This window comes from Neopelma chrysocephalum, unplaced genomic scaffold, assembly GCF_003984885.1.
Source record: "Neopelma chrysocephalum unplaced genomic scaffold, ASM398488v2 Primary Assembly neopelma1_68, whole genome shotgun sequence".
Taxonomy (NCBI): domain Eukaryota; kingdom Metazoa; phylum Chordata; class Aves; order Passeriformes; family Pipridae; genus Neopelma; species Neopelma chrysocephalum.
The window spans coordinates 32,765-57,469 of NW_020897727.1; the positions used below are offsets into that span (position 1 = coordinate 32,765).

The following is a 24,705-nucleotide window of genomic DNA, read 5'->3' on the forward strand; positions in this document are numbered from 1 at the left end:
TGTGACTGCGCCGCGCGCCGCCCCGCCCCCGTCGCCGCGCCGCTCCCTCCCCATTGGCCCGCCGTCCGCGAGCGCCGCGCCGCGCGCCGATTGGCCGGAGGGGCCGGTGATTGACGGCCCGGCCGGCCAGTCGCGGGGCGGCGCGCGCGGGGCAGCGCGCGGCGGGCCATGGAGCGCGGGGCTGTGAGGGACATGGCGGCCAGGCTGGGGCTGCGCGGGACCGCCCTGCTCGGGTACCGCGGGGTGCGGGGCGGCGGGACACACACCGCGGGGACCGGGACACCGGGACACACACCGCGGGGTGCGGGACAGCGGGACACACACCGCGGGGATCAGGGACACGCTGTGCGCCGTCTACCCCCGGCTCCGCACCCCCGCACAGCGTTGTCCGGTTGTGGGTGTGGTGGAGCCGCGGACCCCAAGGCAGGCGGGGTCAGTGAAACGTGGCTGACCCTGCAGTGCAATCCCGCTGCACATCACCAGAGAACACACCAGCTGGTCCCCGAGCGTGTGCTGCAGCCGGGGAGCTGGGCTGAGAAACCTGGGAACGGGTCCCGTCCGCACATTCTTAGTCTTGTACCTGTTAACGAAGGCTTTGTGTTTTGCAGGAAAGCTGAGGAGTATCTGCGGCTGTCCCAGGTGAAGTGCACGGGGTTAATGGCTCAAATGACGGCGACGAGCAGCGCTGTGATGTGCCTGGACCTGGCGGCGAGTTTCATGAAACAACCGATTGACAAAGTAAGATGTGGTGGCTGTCAGTGCATTCTGTGTTAGTCCACTGAAATCATTGTTCTGTGAAGTGTATGCTGGGAGCAGGAAAGGGAAATAATAATTGACTTACTAGTGTGCTGCTAGACACAGCGTTAGAGCTTTCACTGTTCAGAGTTTGAAACAGGGCAAATTGACATCAGTGTCATAGTCACTTCTCAAGTTGAGTTTGCTTTGGTATAATTTCAGCTCTTTCAGTAACAAATAAATTACTAGCAGGGATGTTAAATTTAAGATCTGCCCCTTTTACTGTGAGAGGGAAGCAGGGGCTCCGAGGAATCCCTCTCTGTAGAGGTACCATAAACCTGCACCTGCAAACCTGCCAAAATAATGCCTGGCACAAGATGTTCATGATTGCCCGTTTACAGACAGAGGAGAATTTGATTGGACCTGACCCCATGAGGAGTAGCAGGAAGGTGATGCTCATGTCTTCAAGTTGCCCAGATTTTGCTAATCCTTGTTTTTAACCATCTTGTGATAAAAAGGACATGTCACATTATAAGGAAATGTCAAACCTCATTTCCAGTGAAATGGTCTAAAGATATCACTGTGTTAAAAACTGTGGCATTCCTAAGTGGTTAATCTTTCTGTGTGCAGTCAAAATATGCATTATTCATTGCACAAATTTGTTTAATGTAGCAATTGAACTTTATGGTGTTGTGTTGATTGCCTGATTGAGATGTCAGGAAGGAATCTTGCTAATTCTTGGGGTTTGTCTTCTTGGAAGAGCTACTGTGTTAAACTCTCCGGGTTGAACAAGAACACCTACCAGAACTCTATGAAGTCCTTGGAGTGTTTGCTGGAGGTGAACCCCAGGCTGGGAATGCGAGACTTGGCTGTGCAATTTTGCTGCACGGAGGCAGTGAACATGGCTGCAGAAATACTTCAGAGGTGAGGAAGCTCTCGTGCTAAACACTAGTAAGATTCTTTCTTCATTAGATGTGTAAAGAGCTTGATGTTTGGAAGGGGCAGGTATGCCCCGCTGACTGTAGCAGTGAGGTGAGTTCTTAGCACTGACAATGATCCAGGCCACATTATAGAATACATGAAAGAAAGACTTAGTCTGTGAATCTCAGTAAGTCATTGTCTGACTCTAAATTCTTCAGCTGGGAATAGTGTAAAAAATACAGCACTCTTAGTCCCCATATTTGTCTGTAGCATCAGAGTGTCATCCATTTAACTGCTGATCACAGCACAGTTCAAAAGTAATGCTCAGTAGAGAGAAATCCTCCCTTCTGGAGACACACATCTCTTAAAATGCACATTACCTGCAAAACAAATAGGTAGAACACTTCAATGGATTCAAGAGAGTTAACTAAAATTTTCTATTCCGTAATATCTACTTTAACCAGAGCAGTCCCTGAAGGGCTCTGTTCTGCTGTGCTGTCACCCTGATAGCACATTTAAATGCTGCTAGGTCAGTGAATAAAGGCTGGGCATGCTTGTTGATGCTTCTTACAGACTGGAAAAAAAAGGCCTGGGGACAGGTGGACAATAAAAAGTTAAATTCTTCAGTGCTGCACATTCACTATGTCATTTTCCATATTTAAGCCTCCATCTGTGTAACATACACATCTGTGTAACATCCAAGAAACTATAATGCTGCCCTCTCTTGTAGGATGGATTTATGCAAAGCATCTCATTGTAATTTTCAGGTGTAGTGTAGAGCTAAAAGTACTGTGTGGATGGGGAGCACAAGAAACAGATTTTACTGACATGCCTTCATCCAGATCCCCAATTTAAAATACCTTTAATTCAAAAAGAGGAGGTCATCCCAATTTCCTTCTTTTTCCTGGTCTCTTTTGCTCTTCTCAGCCAGTAGCAGCTGTTTCTGCTTGACTGGGTTGCAAAGGACCAAGTGGTCCAACAGACCCATTCAACTGCTGAGTCCCACGTGACAGATGTATTTCAGCAGCTTCATTTGAGGCAAATGCAGTGTCCAGTTATCCCTTGCTGTTCTCTAGGTATGAATCCAGCCTTTCTGAAGCACAGAGGATGGACCTTGATTTCTCAAAACCACTGTTTTTAACGGCTTCACTATTCACTGCATGCAGGTGAGTGTAGCTGGGGGATCTTCTGCAGGCTGAAATGCCTGGTGACACACTGAACAATCTAAGCAGCTGCTTCATCTGGGGTCCTGCTTAGCATATGCTGCTACCCTGCTCCTGAAAATAGGGACAGCTGTAGCAAACCAGGTCTTTGCAGTGAAGTCTCCAACCTACATTACACAAAGCAGAAAGTTATATGGATTTTGGTGAGATACTGCTCAAGGTGTAAGAATGGTCGCCAGCTCACTGCTGAGCACCAAGAAACAGCCGTTCTGAAGAAGGAAAAGCCCTGAGCCTACACCATCACATCCTGAGGGTGCTCTGGCCTTTGGAGATGGCTCTGGTAGCTGTAGGCCCAGATCAGGAAGAGCTGCGTGACTCAGCCAACATTTGGCAAGAATTTGCTTGTGTGCAAAGATCTTCCTCAGCATTAAACCTTCTAACAGTCTTAGCAGTGCAGGAACTGTGTAGCTGCACAGCTCCTGAAAAAGGTTCTTTTGACACAGGGGTCTCATTCAGCTTTTTGCAGTAGTGGGACTTTGTCCTGGTTCCCTGAAAATCTGAAAAATACTTTTTCCTAATACAATTTCCTTATGTAACTTGAACTCACCCTGAGTTTCAATTCCTGAGCTGTATTGACTGAGTACTGTAGGGGTTTGGTTTTTTAAGCAAATTTCTGAATGAGACAAGGATAGGTAGGACAAAAACTCAGGCCTGCCTTTCTCATTCTCACAGGCAGTATTGGTACAGCAATTATCACCTCACATAAGTGATAGTTGCTGGAGTGTTGCTTTCTACAGAGGTAACAACTTTCTCTTGTAGGTGTTTGAAGCTAAAAGTGGACAAAACTAAAATGGTGGCTGCATCTGGAGTGAAAAGAGCAATATTTGACCGACTGTGCAATCAGCTGGAGAAGATAAGCCAGCACCTCAGAAGTAAGTCTTTGCCTTTATCCCTGTAAGACAGCACACCCATCCCGTGGCCTCACAGTTCCCCATCCTTTTCCACTGATGATTTCATTCTGGTCACTTCTAGCTGTCCTCTTTCAGCCACATCTGCCCAATCCATTCCAACATGTTTCCTGCAGCCCAGTTCCCAGTCACAGTCATTGTTTCTGGGGAAGTCACAATAGCTTAGCATATGGCAAGGCCAAAAATAAGTATTTTCCTCTCTTCTGTGCTCCTTACAGTGTCTGCTGCTGCAGTTTCTTCCCTGCTTCTCCCATACTACCTGACCCATCTTGGATTCCTCCTTCTTGCTTTCTGCATCCCGTTAACATGGCAACATGACACATACTAACACAAACATCGTGCTCTGACTGACTCACTTCTGTGCTTTCCTTTCCCCACTGCAGCATTAACAAGCAGAAGCCTTGCTCTTCTGGTAATAACTCAGCCATTCCATGACACCATCTCTCCACATACAGTGAGCAGACCTGAGGAACCATTCTTACCTGTGGTTAAGCCTGCAGTTCTCTCCACTCCTTTTTTTTGAAGGAAAAAGACTGAAATATGATCCACACCCTCCTGTCCTTATATCTCTGCTGCTTCTTACTTCTCTTCTTTTTTCCTTTCCCAGGCTTTCATTCTGACTTTCCCACTGAGAGTAACCCTTCACCCTGTCTTGGTGCTTCATATCCTGAAGTTTTGTGGAAGTTTTCTGCCTGAACCTAAACCAAAAGCTGCTGCTCTCTCCTAGGCACAGACCTTCCCACAGTACAGTGCCCTGTAAAAACCCAAACCTTACCCCACCACTAAAGCAGCTAAAGGCAGCTGGGAGTTTCTGTACCAGTGCAGGGAAGATCATGTATCTGTACACATGGACAGCCCTGTGCATGTTGTGGGTATCTGTAATACAAACTGTGGAAATGGAATAGAAGGGGAAGAAATAACTGGTAATCCTGCCAGAGTAATCTAGAAGGGTAGATTTCGGGCAATGAACATGGTGGATCATTGTGGATATAAATGCAGCAGCAGTTTGCTGCTAATTAGCAACCTGCTAATTGAAGCATTCAGTCAGTCCATGCAACCCTTCAAGTGTGCTGGCACCTCTGCATGTAGAGCTTGAGCATCACTCTGGACCTGCTCTGACTGGGTGACATTATTTTTGGAAGGTGGCAGGAATTACATGTAGGCCACCCTTGGGGCCCCAAACACCACTCAGAAGTAAAGCAACTTACTTATTTTTTTTAGAAGAAGATGTTCCACTGGCTGCAGAGGCACCTGAAAGCCTGCAGACCTGCCTGGAGCACTGTGAGCAGGAAGATGGTAAGTTGTGCTCAGCTAGGAATGAAAATCACCTCACCAGAGGTGATTCCTGAGCTTTATTGCTGGTCAGTATTTTAGTTGTGGGATAGGCCATAATCTCAGGTTCACAGCAGCTCACTCCATCCTGCATCCATTGGCTACGGAAGGATGGAGAGAACCTGGCAGAAGGATAATGGAGTTTATACTGAGTAGTCCTGGTAGAATTAAGGATAACTGTTCTGTTCAGACACAAAGGTGAAGAGGAGACTGTTCCAGCAGGTGAGAGGAGCAGCAAACCATGGGATTAGATAACACAGGGACAGACTCTCTGCCTGTCTGTGCATGTGCTCACTGCCACAGTTATTCCCACCAACACGTGGCCCATGATGGCCTGTCATGGACTTTCTTGTTCCCTCACAGGATCTGAAGATGATGAGGAGAAGCCACATAAACGGCCAAAGACTGAAACAAAGCAGGACTATGAAGAATGGAAAAAGAAAATCCTGGAAAATGCTGCTAAGGCACGAGAGACAAATAGTACTGCCTCTGTAATGCCACCCACTAATGCAACTGCTGCTTGCTCTTGATCTTAATCTCTCCCTGTGCTCTAATAGTAGTTCCAGTAGCATGAGTGATGGCTGCCTGGTAGCCAGCTACCTTATTTGGTTTTTAAGTAGTGAAGAATGTTTTTTTTAATAAAATGACACCAGGATTGAGGTGATTTTACAGGAAGCCTGTCTTGACTACTCACCTTGCTGGTACCTGAGCAGCTTTGGCATTAAGGGGGTAAAATAGCTTCATTCTCTTGCTGCAAGAAGCAGGGAACATTCTAATGCTACATTCTAATGCCACTTAAGTGTGTAAATAAGTTATAAGTTACAGGCCCTTGAGCCCCTGGCTGGAAGCAGTCACTGAAATAAGAGGGCAGGGACTAATGGTGCCTTGTTAAACTGCAAAGCCAGCAGATAAGTTAAGATTTTTTTTTAATTGCTTTTATTTTTTTACTGTTGAAGAAACACTGTTTAGTAACTGAATTTGACGTATTTTCCTGTGTATGGGAATGAAGTCTCTTGTGCTTTTGTAAGGGGTCCCAAATATTGCAAGAAACAATAAAAGTACTGGAAGGAAAAGCTTTGTATTATGACATCATGTTCTTGGCATATGACTTAGAACACAAAGTAAAAGACTCACAGGAGATGCCTGTGTTTTTAGAGGGAAGATATCCAGGGGACAAGGATCTTGACTGGGTAACAGGGGTTTTTTTTGTGTCTCACAGTCATAAACTTAAAGAAGAGGGGAGAGTAGTTTGTGGAGGCAACACCTGTGATGCTACACTGTCATTCCAGCTACTCAAACTGTAATTTGCTATAACTACTTTTTGAGGAAAAATCATTACTTTTTGCAGTGCAGGCCTGATGTAACTGTAACAAAACCAAACCAAGTCTTCGTTCCATTTCTCTTGCATGTTTTCTGGCTGGGATGTACAAAGAGAAGTTAACTTTCATAAACACTCATTTCAAAAGAAACCCAAAAGCCCCAAGTGTCCATGTGAAGCAAGATAAATTATCTTAAGTCTGAACATTTAGATTTGAAACACTGCACCCACCTGACCTTCTTAAAAGTATTTTAATGCCCTGCCAAATGTCTCCCTGCTGTGCACACTCCCTGCTCACATGAGACGTGATCACACCAGGATTACAATAGTTGGTATCATTAATTAGATATCAGTAGGGCCAGGGTTTTTTTGTCATGTACTGTTCCAGTGACTCACAGGTCACCTGTGGTTCATCCCTTAAGCTTTCTGTAGATCCCAAAGCAAAATGCACAGGATGGGGTGAAAACATCCCCTCAGGCTGCAGAGGTGGGTCCCATTGTACTGCAGAACCAGGGGATGGCTGCCCAGTCTAAAGGGTTTCCTTTATGTTAGAAACAGAATAGTCATCCTGCTGGCCAGAGGCACCTTCTCTTTGTAGAAAATAGAGAGGAAATAAGTACAAGACAGCAGAGAGCATCTCTGTGTTACCTTCTTAGAAGCAGCACATACTAATTGGGAAATTTAAACTTCCTGGCCACTTTCACTTCTCCCAATGCATTAAAAAAAAAGAGATTGCTTGAAGCCAACTTTAATTAGCAAGAGCTAACTTCATTCCAGGTGAGATTAGGGAATGGACTCAAATTCTTGACGTGCAGAGAAAATAAAGGATAATTACCCTCAAAGAGTAAGAGCTGTGACAAAATGTCCGACATGAGGAGAGAATCCCACCCATTAGCATTCCATTTTTAAAACCTACAAAGAGATGCTTTCACGTTGGTTTGGCAGTGGGGTTTAAACCAAAACTGATGAATATAGGCTTGTTCCACTTTCATGAAATTTATTAGTATTGATTCAGAAATATACAGACCAATGAATATAATCACATTTGATATGCAGAACTGCTGTGGAAGGAAAACATGAACAAAAGTGGACCTTCATAGAAGGTGATAAATTATCAAGATTGTTTGACTTGGGTTTAATAATTCTTCCTTGTCCCAGTTCTGGAAATGCTGCAGAAGTTGGGACTGTACAAACTGAGAAGCAGCTGAGTGGAAAAGATAACTAGACTGGGATAAGCCAGTCTTACAAACCTCTTACAAACACTACTTCTGCTAATTCAAGGGATGTGAAATTCCATAAAGTTCAAGGAAGCTTTACAGATGCCTTTGCTGGAAAGATAGTTTTAATAGTATTAATTTCCATTTCTCCTAAGAACCCATCCAGCTCACACTGAGTTTTGCAGAATCTACAACAGGAAACCACAGGTTTAATAAATAATGTTATACTTTTATCTGAGAGATTTTAAGTGGCTCCCACTCTATACATAGAAGAAAAAAGTTTAAAATCCAAAATAAGTTAGTACTGTGAAGAAAACATTTAATGTTCAAGAGCAAAGTGCAGAGAAAAAAAGGGCTTCAACCTCCTAACTGGACTAAAGGCAGAGTCTGACAACACATCCCTGTCACTGAACCTATTAGAAATAAAACCTATTTTGCATGTCACACCATATCAGCTTCTCAGGCTTCATTAAAATTTTCAGAGAGGAGAAAAAATCCTCAAACTAAAACTTATAAACTTAAGGGCTGCCGTCACAGCCAATGAGAAGCACTTAAAAGTTTTAAATATATACAAAACTGTATCTGGAAATCTCTTCTGTACAGCACGAGATCTTGCACAGACCCAGTGGTCATTCCATGATTTGTATTTGTGGCAGTTTCTCAAATGTCCTTCCAGAAGTTCAATCAGTTCAGCTCAATTCCACTTGCCATAAGAAACAGCAGCAATGGACCAACTTAAATTGCTTCAAACCAGGATTCCTCATAGTTCCTAACTATGCAGTGATTATTTTTCTAAAAGAGAGAGTAGATTAAAAAAAACCCCAACAACAACAAAACAACAAACCAAACCCACTCAAACCTATCATGTTGGGGGGGAAAAATAATCTTTCTGAAAGAAATGCAGAAGAAAAGGGTATCAGTTATCTTTTGTTCTAAGTAACAAACACCTGACAGAGAAGTGCCACTGTTGTAGCAATTCTCTAAAAATAACAGACATCACTCAGTAAGAAAGTCTTCAGAGATCCCATGCTTGGTGTGAGAAACCAGAAAACTGACCAGGGGTTTTGAGGTGTAAACACACAAACACCACTCTGCAGAATCAAAGCCTTCAGCAAGAAGTCAGCCCCAGTGACAGCCATGTTTTTCCACCACTACTTAACAATAACTCAAAACTTGAAAAAACAAACAAAATAGCTTCTGCTTTTAGAAATCATTATTTCAGTGCCTCTTCCTTGGGCACTTCTGGCACCTTAGCACTAACACACAAAATAATTGAGGAGGACAGTCCCAAAACCTTAGGTTATAAAACAGGGGTAGAAATTATTGAAGATACTGAGTCCTTCTTTCATGGCTTCGTGTCCATCTCCAGGAGTGGTGGATGCTTCACACAGCCTTATGCAAGCTTGACAGACATACTCTGAAGTCTCTTCAGCCTGTTAGCAGCAGCCACCACATAAAAATGTTTCTGTGAACAGAACAGAACAGTCCAAGTGTGAGTGCAAGGACCTTCTCTGCAGCTGACATGGATTTTTCTCCCTGGTAAATCCATTTCCCTCTAGTGACCCACACCTTGTGTGTTTTGCAGTGCTGAACCACTGCTTCTGTTGGTACTGTGAAGGTCTGCAGTGTTATTATGAATTGTACAGTGAAAGGTCTTTAGGTTATGTATTTTTTAAAATGCAAATGCAGAAGTTTGTCACCAAACAGCTGAAGTGTGGGACTGGAAAAAGTGTAATCCTCTGGTTTAACTCCTTGGCAAGGAATTGCAACTCCCCAGTGACAAAGAGAGAAGGAAATGGTCCTCACTGAGCTTGCCTCCCATTTCCACAGGCTTCTTTCTAACAAGATCACTGTGTTCATCTTTCAATTAAATAAGTTAATAAAGAAATAAATAATCAAAAACAAATAAATAAATAAATAAAATCATTAGATCAATTATCTACAATCTAATAGAGACTCCAACACAGATTATTACCTATCACTTCTTCATAAAAATGTAGTTCAGAAGGAGCTTGGAGTTATCAGAAAGATTCTGAAGAATTCTCTGGATGGGTTTAAGCCTAATTTTTTTTTCTCTCTCCCACACTTCTACTCTGGAAGGCACAAACTGTCTTATGTTGTAACTCTACTCAATACTGACAATAGATGAATGCAACTATTGTCAGTGGGAAAAGTATATTAAATGTTCTTTCTCGTTATAAGCTAAGTAGCACCTGAGGCCTCTGAACTTGCAGGAAAAAAAAAGTAAGTAAAACTCCTAAACACCAATCAGAAATAGTGAAAATTGAAACTAAATGTGCTACAAATAGAAGCAATACCCTTCTGCAGGACAAAATACTTAATTTACAAATGAAAATAGACTTCTCAACTCATATTTACAATAAAGAAGCCTGCGGGCACAAGTGAGCTGACACACAAAAGGAGGGAATGGCTCTGCCTGTGCTGAGCTGATCTTTCCTCTGGAAGCAGATTTGCCAGACTTTGTCCCCTCACCTTCCATTTCCTCTGAGCCATGTAACTCTGCAGCAACAACTGGGACTTCAGGCGCAGCTTGGACTTCTTGGCCTTGGCAGGAAGGTTGTTCAGCCACTCGTGTTTCAGACACTGAGTCGCGCTCATCCGGCAGCTGAGGGGAGGAAATGGGCCATGTCAGTCCAGCCACCCTTGCTGCCATTTCCTTAGTGCCCTTGACAAAGAAACTGCCTCAAATGAATGAACACCAGTGAAAATCCTTCCTGAGATGATGTGGACCCCAGTGCATGGGATCCTAATGACATTCTGCCCTCTCCAGCCTGAGGGGTGAGCGGGGTGAAGAGCTGCAGTGGGTTGGCTGAGCTGTGGTTAAGTTCATCAGTGTCTTTATCATTTTACTATGCAAATGCAGAACTTTGCTAACAGAAGAATAACATTTGTGGTGTTATCTCTCTGTCCTGATAGGCTTATTCTGTGCCTCATATTTAAAAAGCACAATTGTCTCTTCACCCTAAACTTAGATCAAGCTGAGCGCACGTTATATCCTGATATCCAACGATGGGCCAAAATGTCCTGGCCTATCCTAAAAGCTTTGGGAAATATATGGTAACAGAGGAAATCTTGAGGTAGAGGTGTTGAGAAAAAACTTTAATTTGCCTTTTTCAAAACAAAAGCCTATGCCTAACTCCTGAGCTTTGTCTGAGCTGTCACTGAGAACATGAATTCCGATGACTCCTGCCTGCTCAGCCCTGATTTCAGCAGTCAGGGGAGGGAAGTAAAGGTCTTGCACAAGGCCAGGCCCACTGTCCCAGCATAGCAAAGGTGCCTGGTCTGCAGGAGAGCTGGGCTGCCACACATCTTGTGAACAACTGGGCCAGCTGATTGTTGGTCTTTGCAACTCACTGACGACACCCTTAGTCCTTTCATTCACAGCTTCTAACCAGACTTTGCAGAGTGTCCCTTTGGAACTCCAGTTCCCATTGCACAGAAAAATTGAAGACTCCAAAGCAAAGTTTAAAAGTCTCATAGCAAATCATCATCACAGCCTGAGAAAAACTCATTTGTTCTCCCCTGCTGGCAATATGGAAAATTTCAGTTTCTTCTTTGCTTTTCTTAGGACTTATTATTCAAAATGCAATTAGTACTAGAACTGATTTGTCTGATTTAGGTAATGATCTGGAAGTTGTTAATATTCTAAGCACTCCTTTGAATTCCCCTCAAACACACAATCTGTTTTACTGTATGCATCATTTCCTGGTTTGATTAGTTTGATATCATTACTTGGCAAGAGAAAAATTTCTCTACTCAACCAACCCCACAGCCACGATCTGACATCAACATCATCCTCATTTCTCCTGTTGTTTCACATGTGCATTTTATCTCAGTGGAGCCAAGACTAAGACACCACATGCAGAGTTAAGTGTCAAACGCTCGTTAATATCTCCCAAATGCCTGTAGAAGAGAACAATGCACATTTTCACAGCTGCAGCTTCCATTTATCCTCCATGGCATTCAAGAGGCATTTTTGCAATTTGTGTCAGGGCTTGTGAGAATCCAGAGTAACAATAGAAATAGTTTTTGCTCAGAGAAGCAAAAGCTTCAGAGACAGATTCCTACACTGCAAATCCTTCCAGATTTCCTGTGTTCTGTTTCTCTACTGTGAAAAACAATTTTCCTCAGTAGGGTACACAGACACTTTCCTTTTAAATAGGGGCTTCTGAATCACTGAGGAACTGCCCAGCAAGCCCAGATACAGCACACAAAAATGTCACATAGTAAGTTCTCACTGTTGGCAGCAATCCAAACAATTGGCTGATAGGAACTTAAAGTCATTAGGTGCTACTATCCTCATGATCAGACACAGAGGTACCTTTTCTCCTTCACGAGTAGTCTGGAAATAAAGTCTTTAGCTTCCTCTGAGAGCTGTTCAAATGCTTCTGCATCAAAATCCCAGGTGCAATTGAGTACATAATTCATTGTCTCTGCATCAGTTTCTCCCAGGAATGGGGACAGGCCACTAAGCCTTAAAAAAAACAAAGAAGGGGAGGGGAGAAGAGGAGTTATCATATGCAAGATACGTTTTTCCTTCTATGAATACTCTGCTTTATAATTGTTGTTAGCTCATGGAGAGGAAAGGCTCTCAGCTATGGAGGGTTCCACTTCTCAGTCCCTGCCAAGATAAGCCAACATTTTGGGGCAATAATATGTTGTAATTTTAGTGTCACTCTCAAGCAGTTCACTTGGCTCATCAGGGAGTGCTGTTCCTAGATCCCCAAGGAAATGGATTCCATGGGGATCTACGGACATCCTCCAGTGCTTTCCCAGCTAGGAAAGCTAGGGGGACTCAAGAGCTTTCCCAAATCAAGGCCCATATCCATATGTGGCTTGAATTAAACAGAATTCTGAACAATAGATTACTTTATTCCATTAGCCTCTAAGCCCAGATTTATTGCTTCCATCATTTCTTACTTCATTCAGTTGGGTTTTGGCTAACATACAAATTTACACCAGAAATGTATCCAGTCCACAGAAAACACTTGTGAAAAATTCTGGGATGAAAAGCAAGCTCATCAGAAGGCAGAGACTTTGGACAGACAGGCTGCCCATGGCTGCCATCCAGGTATCAGAGAAAAGTTTTAGCCCTATTCACGACAAGACATTTTTCAGACCCATGGCCTGAAACCATTATACTAATTCTCCTGTGCAGATGCACACCAAGTCTAAGCTAATAAAATGCTTAGATTGCAAATTTGAAAATAATTTCAAGTCCTAAAAAACACAGTCAAAATGGAACTTCTCTCTTGTTCTGGGCAGCTTTTCCAAGTGAAAAAAGACCTGACCCATTTTAAGATGGTAAGGGAGAAGAACATTTACATATTGGTCAAAAGGATTATTTGTTGTTTAGAGACTTTGTAGACACAGTGAAGTGCCTTTGTGTTAAAAGTTGGTTTAACAGAATTAATCAGGAGGAATCACAGCCAGAGGGGCTCAGTGGCTGCTCATTCCTGCCCTGCAGACCCCTCATTACCACGACCCCTCACAGGGTTACTCACAACATGTATGTGATGACCCCCACACTCCACATGTCCGTTGGGAAGGAAACAAAGTCATAGTTCACCACTTCAGGGGCCAGGAACTCTGGAGTCCCGAAATTAACCTTCAGTTTCTCACAGGGTTTGTACCTTCACCGGAAGAAAAAGACGTCAGTGCTGAGCATGGGCTGGGGCCACATCTCACAGAGGGAAAAACAAGGCAGGGCTTTTTGTGTGAACAGGGCTGAGGGAGCAGAGCTGACTCCCAGGCCATCAGGGCAGCACTGAGGTGACCTCGGGTGAATATGCCATCACCCATCCCAATGCCAGGGCAAAACCAGGAGGAAGACCAAGGACACTAAAGCCTGCAAAGGCCTCCCCCACAGAGTGGTAGCAGCTTTACTCTCTGCCAGGCATCACAGGATGCTTTCCAGCAGATGTTGTCCAACATAAAACAAATAAAGCAGCTTCGATTACAAAAGGTTTGGAGAGTATTTGCTTAGTGGGATGTACCCAGTTACAGCTCAGGGTATCACATCTGTTTCACAGATATGAGCACAATATAACTAAGGTGGGACTCTGAAGAGGATTATTTGGGCTTGTAACAAGTTAAACAGTGTTACCACATGGGGGGTAAATTATTAGTTCTATTGCTTAAAATGGAAAGGTTACTGAACCAGTAACCTTTTTTTAACCAGTACTGAACCGATAACATTTTAAATCAGAATTGTTACTGAACCAGTAGCAACTGTCACTGATGGCAGCTGGACTTATATCTGTGTACAGACAGAATGAACCACTAAAGCACTGCTTTTAAATCTCTGTTTCCTGGAGGATCTTGTTTTCAAAACTGCTTTAGTAGCAGTTTGTATCTTTACCCTCCCAATTTAAAACAAACAAATAAACAAACTCAATGTGTACATTTCTTTTCCTTCCGAAGTATTTTATGGAAAAAAGTCCTTGAACAGATAATACATACACACACATAAGTACATATATGCATGAATGTACCAGCTTTTGGCTTAAGAAAAGCCTCAAGGGGGTTAGAAAATAAATAGATGAATGTTATTGTTCTTACTGGTATACCAATGGAAATAATTCCTTTGTATTCCGGGGCAATTGACTCATGCTCTCACAGCTTTCCTTAAACAAACGCACGCACGCAAAGTAAAAGAATGGAGAAAAGTCCATATTTCTCCAAGGGTTTCCTGTTTCACATGGGATGGCTCAAACATAATTTTTTTCCCACTTTTTTCCTTCAGTCAACTTACTTAGCTATGTAAAGAGTTTAGCAGATAATTACTACAACTAGAACCCGCACAATGAAACCCAGCAGTCAAGAAGTCTCTGAGAGCCTTCACGGAGTCCCTAGAGTAAAAGCTCTACATGGGGAATAATTTTGAGATAATTAGAACAGCAGTATAGCTTTATCCAACTGAAGTGTAATTTGAAAAAGTAATTAGATAATTAATGCACACAGCAGAAAACTCATGCCTGCAGAAGCATAATGCTTAGCTCATTCACATAGCAGAATTATTTTAGAGCCACCAAAACACAACCCTTCGAAAGAACTACCAAAACCACGTCAGATGTTTGTGAATTTAATTTGGGTTTGGTTTTTAAAATAAATTCACATCTGAACTCTCTTACCTCCTTGCTAATCCGAAGTCAATAATTTTAATCTGGTTTCCTGTGTGATTTACACATAGTATGTTTTCAGGCTACAAAAAGAAGAGAGGGTATTTTAAGTTAAAAGTTTGAGAGAGAGATCTAGTAAGAGAGCATGTAAAAGGTAATTTCTAGGATAGTACTTTTCCTTCTATTCCTATCACAAGAGAAGGACTTGACAGGCACACTCTGTTAGTGAAAGGTTTGGGTTTGGACCTCCGATAAAGAAGCTTAACTGTATAATAACATTCCTGTATTCCACCAGAGATGACAAACAGATTTTGGAATAGAAAGGCTCTCTGTGTAAAATGGTAAAGTCAGTCTGATGCTTGAGGCTCACCCACTGGATTTACTCCTTAACTATAAAAGCACCTCCACAAAAAGCCACAAGAAACAGGTCAAATGCATCCAAAAAGAATTTTTCTTCCAATGAGAATATTTTTCAAGGTGGGGATGGGGTGGGGGTGATGGGGTCCAAACTTGTTACAACTGCAGAACTATCAGAAGGCAAATCAGGTCTAATATCACTTGTGTAAGGCTTGTGTATAAACAAGCAGGGAAAAAAACCCAAACCGTTGCTATTTCTGTTTAAAAATATCAGTTATTAAGGGACCATTAGGAAAACATTGTCATTTTGCTGCAGGTTGGTTCCTGGCAGTGAGAAGATGAACTATAAGAAGATGATTGAATAGGTGAATAGATGATTGATTTAAACACAGTTGCAAAGGGGTGGGGGAAATGGAGGGAAGACTGTAGGCATTTCCAGCCTAAGAGGGTTTGGGTGGTGTTTTTTTAATTGATGACAGAGGGGCATTTTTTAAATACTGCACAGAATAAAAAGCTGCTGATTTAAGAGAGGCAAACGCACAGAATCCTGATCATTTCACTATTCCAGGCAAACTACTGAATAGACACTGGAAAAAAGTGATGAATCTCTTGAACTCCATTCATTGTTTATATGGCATTAAATCTGTTCCTTTCTGACATAAGTCCATGAAATGAGCAGTGACTTTGTAATTAGAGACTCTGTGGTGGCCCAAACAGCATCACCAAAGCACAGAGAGCACGAACAACTGACCTTCAGGTCTAAATGGAGAATATAATGCTGGTGCAAGTAGTGCACTCCTTCACAGATCTGTTTGGTGAACAGGATGGCATCCAACTCAGTCAGGTGGTAGTTTTCATCTGTGATCCGGTCAAATAATTCGCCACCATCAAGACTAAAATTTTGACATAGAAAATTGTTAAAAACCCCTAAAATTCTGCATTAGCTCGATTAATTTCCAACTTGGGAATTAGGCTCTGTAATTGAGCAAGGGTCCTAGCAACAAATTCCATATAAAGTACATCAGTAGCCTCAATGACTTCAAGGGACTTATTTCTCTGTGTGAAATTAAGTGTCAATCTAAATGCAAATATGGAAAAGTTGTCACTAACTTTTGGCGGGATACATGTCAAACCCAAACCCACATGACCTGGGGATCAGATGGGGACCTGAAGGACCTATAGGAAGTACCAAAGTATCTATTATTCATTCATCTTATTCTAGAGAAAATAAGTCTTCAACCTATAAAATTTACTAAATGAAACATCTCAGACTGAAAACTATTTTGCATGAGCTGACAATTGAACTTCATCCTGCACAAAAGAGAAAATTAGTCAGACATAGAGCTCTGACAAGGTTCTGCAAGGTAAAAACTTCAAGTATTATATTTCAATATACACATTTTAAATGTCTTATATTTATATTTTTTATTTCATTTTTAATTTTTTCCCCTTCATTGTTATTAAAAATTCATTCTGTAGCAGAAACTCAGTTTTTAGATTATAAAACTTCAGATTTTTTGTAAAGCAATATGCCACTACACAGGCAACAGGAATACATCATGAAATCTTCCTTTTCCTATGTGAATCCCGTATTTGATCTAGATGAAAATTCTTATTTAGCTTCAAAGGGGGAGACATTTTTACTAACCCTAAAATTGTTCAGAGGCAGATCATGTGTATAATTAATCACCTTTCTACCTCCTCCATATCTTTTGTAATTCTACTTAAAACATCTCACTTCTCTTGTCTGGGTTTCTCACTTTCACTCTCTCTCTAATATGAGATCTTATTTATCCATGACACTTCTATGTAATTTGGTATCCAGGGACAATGTTGGGGCCTGTAAGTTAAATGAAAAATGAACCATGGGGAAGTTCTGTTCATGAACCTTCTTGTAATTTGGTTCATACTCTTGTAGACAGCTGCCTTTCTTATCATTTGTTTAAACTGCAATCTTGCCAAATATATGATTTTTAATATGAAGAAATTCCATTTAAAACATTTTTTTTCCTTCTGAGAGTGAGATCAAGTCTCTCTCAGACTGGAAAACCACTCCAGTCTTCTTCACACCTCAGAATTATCATCCCCTATTTCCTTTAGTGACCTGAGAAAACCCAAACATCTGACAATTCATGAGATAATTTAAACTTACTATTCCATGATCAAAGTGACACTATTTTTGGCTTCAAAAGCATCATAAAGCTGGATTAGATTCACGTGATTCAACTGGTTCATGATGTTAATTTCATTTTTTACTTCCTCCTGGAAAAAAATAACAAAGCCACAAAAAAATGAGCAAAATACCCTCCTTAAATTTCAACATATTGAAACAGGATTATTTGTAAAACCCATTAACAGCTACACCACAGGTCTCAGGTGGACAGAAGGTTTAATCACAAACACGGGGGATGATGAACAGTCATAGAAAGTCCAGGCTGGTCCTTAGTAAGACAAACTTTACAGTGTTTGGTAGAACCCAACCACAAGCTGCCCCTCGTGTGCTGATTGAGGGAAGTGGAGCTGAGGTGCTGGCAGTGAGCGCAGGTTCAGGGTCGGGCTCACAGCAGCGTGGTTACCTTCTCTTTGGCTCCTTTCACTTTGATGATTTTGGCTGCCAGGTTGAGACCAGTCGATATTTCCGTGCACTTGTGGACTTGCCCAAAACGCCCCCTGTGGATGCCAAGGAAAAGATGGGAAACCAGGTCAGCACAGCTCAGCACAGAAACCTCTCCTACGACTATTCTTATCGTGGGGCAAAAATAGCCCAGTACAAAGGGAACGGAATCGGGTGGCCAGCAGCACGGAGCTCCTCTTTCTCTCAGCTTAGGAAGGATTAGTTTTATCTTTCCAGCCAGTTGTTCAGTGCTTACATTAAAATATTATGCCCCCCTTGCATCGCTGTGTTTCGCTGGGGCACGATGACCCGACGATGTTCTTGTTCAGCCCTGTAACTGTACCCGCCCGCTGTCCTTCAGTGGTGTGGCTGTGGGTATATTAACAAGGATATTTCTGTCCTGATCTCATAACTTTTTAAATGACCAGAAGACCAGTAACTGTAGCCACTCTACAGACTGCATTTCTTGCATGTTGTAAATTCTCCCCCATGTCATGCAGATGCCTTAATGCCCCCTGGGATGATTTCTAAACACCATCTTCCCTGCTATTGCATCATATTGCTTATACTTATTATAAGTATAAGCCATTATAAGCCACATTTGTAAGTGGATCAATGTGTAAATCAAGCCTTCTTGTCACATAAGTAAGGATACAAGAATACAAAAGCTGAAGCAGCTGCAGACTTCCTATGAGTGAAAACTAAACATAAGGTCAAAATAATAACTTCTTCCTTTGCTTTCTTTAAGCAGTTTAGCATGGAAAAAAAAAGACTTTTGGAAGTTGCCTGACCTAATTCTAATGGGCTTTGTTGACTTCAAATGCTCTGAATCTGTCTGCCTTAAGGGTACAGGTTTTTCCCACGACACCAGCTGAGGCCAGGATCATTAGAACAAAAAACCAGTCATCCAAGACGACAGTCAGGCATCTTAAAATGGAGCTGGGACAGAAACCAAGGGAAATCCCTTGATTTAACAGCGTCTGTGAAAGCCCCAAGGTCTCCAGGATGAACCTGCTCACTCTGGCAGCCGTGAGCTTGTATGTGCCTCACACACCCCCACACTCTGGGGCCATTTGAGGAAGCCAGCTCTAGCTCTCCAGCTCACTGCTTTTCTCCAAGAGCCGTACAGCATCAGGCACAGGGATACTCACCCCCCCAGTACCTCGTGACGACACACAGAGTAGCATGTTGTCACCTCCGTTTGCTTGACACTCACGATGCGATGTTCGAAAGGCGCTGGAGGAGAAGGACTGTCATCTAAAGAGGAGACAGGCTGGTCACTGAGGTGTTTCTGCACACACCACTGCACTGTTTCACCTCCCTCACACCAGTGGCTTCAGCCTTCAATGCACATCACCTTGCTGTGCCTGCTGAGCGGAATGTCAAGCCCCAGCTGCCTTCTGTGCTTCCCAGTACCCACAGCTCCACAAAACCATATTCTGATGGTTTCCCTCCTTTAGTACTGCTGTCCTGAAGAGATGATCCCAGTTTCTCCCACAGGCACTGCTGATGCAGCCCCCAGTGCTGCTGTGGCTGTGGGGCTCTAAGGGAGAAACACTGGGGGCACACACTCAGATCAGGCAGTGTCTGACTGCTGACAACAGGCTATGAATACAAACACTCAACCCAAAACTTTATAGTGAAGTGCACTGCCCTCCCTCCCATCTCTTCCCTTTGTTCATGTCCCCTACCATGCCATCATTTTTTAATCTACTGGAATTCAGACAAGCACTGAAGTATCTGGATAACATTAAGCATGCAATTCTCCCACTCTTCTTAGAGTAGCATGCAAGGAAAAGAATCCCTGCAGTTGCAGCCAGCCCTGAGAAGGGGGGTGCTGAATATATCCAAAATCTCTCTGTTACTTCAAGAAAGGGACTTTCACTGCTAACACTCTTTTACAAATGAGGAATAAAGTCCCAGAACTGAGAACAGGATCTCACCTTCTGCATCTCATCTCTGTTTTTTTAAAACAGTAAACCCACCAAACACCTTTAGGACACTAGTTTATGCATTAACAGAAAAGGCCTCCTGAAAAAACTACCTGGACATTTGAAAAAAATTACAATTGATCATTTTTTAATTGTTATGGGGCAGCTGGAAAGGCCAACACAAACACACAGCACTGATGAATGATGGCAGCTATTGGTAAAACCATGAAGTTCCTCCTAGCAGCAAGATTTTTGCAGACAATGTTCAAATTAAAGCTGAAAATATGATCATTAAAATTATTAAGTTTCATCAGTTTGTGGTAAGCTAAATCAGTTAACCATGATCACCTAATGTCCAAGTTTTTCTAGGGTAAAGCTTCATTAAAGCCATTTCTGGTGTCTCCTATTCAAAGCAATTTTACAGCTAATCTGCAGGTATCTCGGGCTGAAATTTAACATGTATTCAACTCGTCTCCAGCCACTGCTCAGAATGTCAGATCCAGGTCAGGGCATCTACCCCTGAAGGTTTTGTGCTGCCAGGAGCGAGCACTGGCTGAAACAATGCAACCAAGCATTGTAACATCCACATAGTAACCCAGAGGAGATCTGCAGCCAGTAACACAACACAGGCCATGGCAAGATACTCTGCCTGCAGTATTTTGCTGTGCTCTGAATCTCCAGCCCATAGCTGCTAAAGTATGGCTTGCATACTCTATCTTAAGGAATAAATGCTTTATCTAAAGAAAATGGACTTTTTCAAAGTTACTCATACTTCTGATCACACATACATTTCACCCTCTTTTATTTTAAATGACATTTTTTTACCCAAAACACACTTTGAAAGGAAACTTACTATTAAAAGAATCTGTACAAACTTTAATTGCTATTTACATAGCCAAAGACACCCATGGCAAAACGCTCTCAAGTGTAAGACACAGGTGTTCTGCTGAGCACTGCTCCAGCCATTATTGTACATCCAACAGACAGGAATAGCACAAAATCCTCACTGTACAGGTTCCAAGGGTAACTGTGAGCAACTCACCGATGATCACTTCACCCTGTGTGGGAACAGCTCTGTCACCTTCCAGTGCCTTACTCTTCTCTGGTGCCACTCCTGGGCACTGATGAACATCATTTCCACTTCCTCCTGCAGATGCAGACTCAGATTCTCTCCTGTCAGACTCGGTATCCTTTGGGGATTCTTCTGCTTTTGCTGTTTCCTGATGGATTTTCACTTCTACCCCCCCATCGTTCGCAGGCTCCTTTGCAGAGTTATTCTGCGAGGTTTTGGGCTCGCATTTTAATTCTGATTTCTCTTCAACCTTTTTACCTGGTTTGGGCTTGCTCAGTAATGGCTGTTGCTTTCCTGTTTGAGGTGTAAGTTCATTTTGCTTATTGTCCCCTTTAACTTCTGGATTTGGCTCAGTGCTGATGTTTTTAGGACTCTGTTGAAGCTTTATTTTGTCAGGCAGCTGTTTGACTCCTTTCAAGTCTGCTTGTATGGAGGATGGGGGTTTTACTCTGGGACTTGTACCTCTGTGATCACTTACATTTCTTTCCTTGGCCATCTCAATCTTTTCTTTCATGTCAGTCATATGTACACTGATGGATATCCTGCAGAGCAAACAGTCAACATTTGATTCAGATGGCTAACCCTACTTTTGCAGCTTTAAGGGGGAAGAAGAATCTATAAGTTTCCAAACCCACAGATTTCTACAGTATCAATAACACCTATCTGTACCAATCCTCTTAGAAAATACTCACAAACACTAAAGGAAGAGCACCAAAAAGCACTCTGATGCTTTTTCTATGTCCTCATCAGTGTGCATGCCTGCCTCCTGCTGAACAAAATGTCTCATTCTGCTAAGGGTTAATCCCACATTTGAAAGCTTACCCACTTTCTGCAATTATTACAGTTGGTCTAATAAAATACCACTCATCTGGGCAGAGAGGGGATAGTGATTGCCTTCACAAATTACAGGCTGATTATCTAAATGGCTGACTGCTCATATGGCTCTAGAAATTCAATGGTTTGCATCCACCCCCAGTCGTCTTCCAGCTGGCTGACCTGCACACTCAGACATCTGTGTTTGTGCCTTCTGATGGGATAGCATTCTTTCCACAGCTTTCTCTTAAAAATCCAACTTTCATAAACTCTTTCACTCCATCAATACTATTTTCTTTGGCATTCTAGCTACTGGAAAAGTTTAAAGATTATTTTTTCCCCTCTTGTGTTGCCTAAAAAGAATACAGGTTAAAACCAATTCTCTGTGCTCCTAAAATCCATCAAAGACATTCGTGTGATAATGTTTGAGTCAACTGTTACTGCTCCAACTGTCATGAGCTGCCTGATTTTAGTGAGGCTGAACTGAAACTTGTGAAGCTGTAAAGTAGATTTTATACAATGGCAAGTAAAGAAAATTCCTGTTATCGAGGAGAGAACATACCTCATTTTCACAAAGGTTATTGCCTCTCTCAGTGCAGCAGCCTTATTACAGAAGATGTTATAAAAGAAAATGTTTCTGCTTTTGTATTACAGGAGTCTGAAGTTTCTCATTTTCTGTATCTTTAACACCCTTTTGCTGGGCTATGAATCTCAGCTGCTGTGGTGTGAGCTATCAGAGCAGCTGAACACAGCTCTGAGCAAACCCTTCCTCTGCTATCTAGGCAAGCCTGAACCCAGCAGGACTCTTGGCCATTTCTCCAAGCTGGGGAACACAATGTTCTTTTGACACTTCTGCCTGGGCTTTACAAACTTCATTAAAAGCTGCATCCATTTCAGAGAGGTGTTTACCACCCCCATGTGACTTCACACTCGAAAGCATAATGGGTGTCCTGGGCAGGAAGGCTGCAGCTTTCCCTGGGGTTTACTCTGGCTTCTGCCTTTGAGTTGCCTGTTGGCCTCCCTCCTCCCCAAAACAAAGTCTTTGGGGCTCAGGCACCCCCCTGTCCAAACCCACCAGCTGCTGCAGAAGCTGCTGCCCATCTCCAAGTTCACCCCCTGGCACATCATCATCAACCAGCACTGACTTCCAAGGGGTTACAGCAACAGTTCCTCTACAGCTTCACCAACACCCTGAGCCATCCCCCAAGCGCAGGAACAGCCTCCAAGGCAGCACCCCTGCAGGCAGCTGGGATGGACCCACTGCAGCTGCTGAAGCACAGTGCCTATGGCTCACCAGCCAGAGCCTAAAACCCACTGGGAAAGTACAGGGAGGTCCCTCTGCTGTCAGTGCTGCTGCAGCAACCAGTTTGGAGGTAACCATGTCTATAACTGTACATAAATGTTTGAGAAGAGGCCACAGCAGTGAAAGCTTCTACTTTCTCCTGCCAAATCCTCACGCTCACCCTCTAAGGAGAAAAATCTCCCAGTGTGCCAGTCATCACAATGAGCCCTTGCCCTCAGGAAGCCCATGTGCTGACATCAGGACAGCTTTCTTTCATTTTGGTAATTTATTCTTCATTCACTTTATTTGTTGACTTGTTTTGGGTTTTGTGGTTTTTTTTTTAGGAGTCCTGTAATTCCATTAGACACTTACTCATTGCACAGGATATAAGTGCCCAGCCTATATTCACAAATACCACTATGGAGTTTTCAAATTACACGGACACAAAAGTAGTGTCATGTTCTGTCTGGTGTTCGGGCACCAATTTGTACACACAAAACACTGGGAAATTCCCCATGCAAAGTAACATACATACATGCATCTGTGTGTAGGGATGAGTGTGTCTATCACCCCCCCACACACATGTAAATTACTTTATAGTCACCTGCCCAGACAGAGAAGGCACTGGTAGTCAAAATCTCACACACAAGTTCTATTTGTTGGGGTTTAGCTGATAGGAGTCTTTTGGTTGTGGGGTTTTGTCATTCTCTGTTGTGTGGGTTTTTTAAAATTTAAATAAATGTAATTTAAATCAAGTCCTAAATAAATAATTCAAAGGAAAATGGACTATAAAAGACATATTACAAAACAACTATATAAAGAAAAGATTAGCCTGACAGAGATGAACAAACAAACAATCTTTAGGTGACCAAGATATTAAAAAACAAAACACGAAAACACTGAGGGCAACAAACACAAGTACTTTGCTTTTGTCAGGTACTACTAAATATCTCATATTCCTTTCACTCCCATGGTTAGAGAAACAAAGGAGTTGGGAAGGAGTGAGTGGTTTAAAATGAGCTCTCCTGTGGTGGTCACCTGTGCTCTCCTGTGTGTTTAATACACAGAGGTTGATGATCCAAAATCCCTCCCTCCCATCCACAGCCCTCTGACTCCTCAGCTTCACACAACTTTACTCATGACCCTTTGAGTTTTTTGCCTTAACCACTCGTCAGGTCTCCCCACTCCCATCCCAGGATGCAGGAGCCGCCTCCTTCAATGACCTGGCTTTCCTTTTTTCCCTCCTAACGCATGAAATGGTTTCAGCTCACACAGAAAGCCACCAGCAAGGCCATTACCTGGTATGTGTCACCTCCCGCCCCGTGTCAGATATAGCCTGGGATGTGGAGGGCACGGCTTCCCGGGGTGCCACACTCGATGCTGGAGGTTTGTTTTCATTCTTCCCGAGTTTCTGATGCACAAGTTGCCTGTGGCACTCGTCTGGGCGTGGGGCTCTGTCCATAATCTGTGCTTTTGCAGGAACATTTTGGTTGCCTACGTGATCTTCATGTATGAAGGGAAGACCATTGTGTTGATTCAAAGCCTCGACACCAATGTCCCTTTGCTGTTGAAAGCTTTTACCGCTGTGTGTTTTGACAGCACCTTCTACCACTTGCTGCTGTGCTGTCCTCTCCTTAACTTGGGGTTTGGAGTCACCTTTGTGGGCTACAGCACCAGAAGTGTTGACCTTCTCACACGTTCCCTTGTTTTCATCCAGCTTTTTCCCACTTTTTGTCTCTGAATAAAATAATGCATTAATGACCTATCCTTGAAAAAATTAATGGCAAAACAGAGCAGGGATAAAGCAACCCACCACTCAAAATAACATACACAGTTAAGT

General features: G+C 42.9%; 2 protein-coding genes across 4 annotated transcripts in view; one reads left to right on the forward strand and one right to left on the reverse strand.

Moving 5' to 3' along the window:
* Positions 1-167: 167 nt before the first annotated feature.
* Positions 168-6,192, forward strand: ORC6 (origin recognition complex subunit 6). 3 transcript variants are annotated; one of them, XM_027684886.1, is made up of 7 exons: positions 168-233; positions 609-738; positions 1,496-1,659; positions 2,733-2,822; positions 3,639-3,751; positions 5,009-5,083; positions 5,483-6,192. In XM_027684886.1, the coding sequence occupies exons 1-7, from the start codon at positions 169-171 to the stop codon at positions 5,647-5,649; spliced, it is 804 nt and encodes a 267-aa protein (XP_027540687.1). In that variant the 5' UTR covers position 168; the 3' UTR covers positions 5,650-6,192. The 3 variants fall into 3 exon arrangements, with proteins under 3 accessions (XP_027540687.1, XP_027540688.1, XP_027540689.1); XM_027684887.1 differs by lacking the exon at positions 5,483-6,192 and adding an exon at positions 4,395-4,514; XM_027684888.1 differs by lacking the exon at positions 5,483-6,192 and adding an exon at positions 4,395-4,514 and having other exon boundaries at positions 5,012-5,083.
* Positions 6,193-7,409: 1,217 nt separating this feature from the next.
* Positions 7,410-24,705, reverse strand: part of MYLK3 (myosin light chain kinase 3) — a 34,603-nt gene continuing 17,307 nt past the window's right edge. Inside the window, exons 3-13 of the mRNA XM_027685009.1 lie at positions 24,164-24,602; positions 20,741-21,312; positions 18,919-19,024; positions 17,730-17,823; positions 17,306-17,415; positions 15,905-16,046; positions 14,809-14,879; positions 13,180-13,308; positions 11,997-12,149; positions 10,148-10,280; positions 7,410-9,119 (exon numbers count right to left, since the gene is read on the reverse strand). Of these exons, the coding sequence (XP_027540810.1) occupies positions 9,048-9,119; positions 10,148-10,280; positions 11,997-12,149; positions 13,180-13,308; positions 14,809-14,879; positions 15,905-16,046; positions 17,306-17,415; positions 17,730-17,823; positions 18,919-19,024; positions 20,741-21,312; positions 24,164-24,602 (2,021 nt within the window). The 3' untranslated portion in view covers positions 7,410-9,047. The remainder of the gene's footprint in view (positions 9,120-10,147; positions 10,281-11,996; positions 12,150-13,179; positions 13,309-14,808; positions 14,880-15,904; positions 16,047-17,305; positions 17,416-17,729; positions 17,824-18,918; positions 19,025-20,740; positions 21,313-24,163; positions 24,603-24,705) is intronic.

Coding starts and splice junctions, on each gene's coding strand:
- ORC6 (XM_027684886.1), top strand. CDS start 169: ATGGAGCGCGGGGCTGTGAGGGACATGGCGGCCAGGCTGGGGCTGCGC. Junction 1,660..2,732: donor GCTGCAGAAATACTTCAGAG/GTGAGGAAGCTC, acceptor GCTGTTCTCTAG/GTATGAATCCAGCCTTTCTG. Junction 3,752..5,008: donor GATAAGCCAGCACCTCAGAA/GTAAGTCTTTGC, acceptor TATTTTTTTTAG/AAGAAGATGTTCCACTGGCT.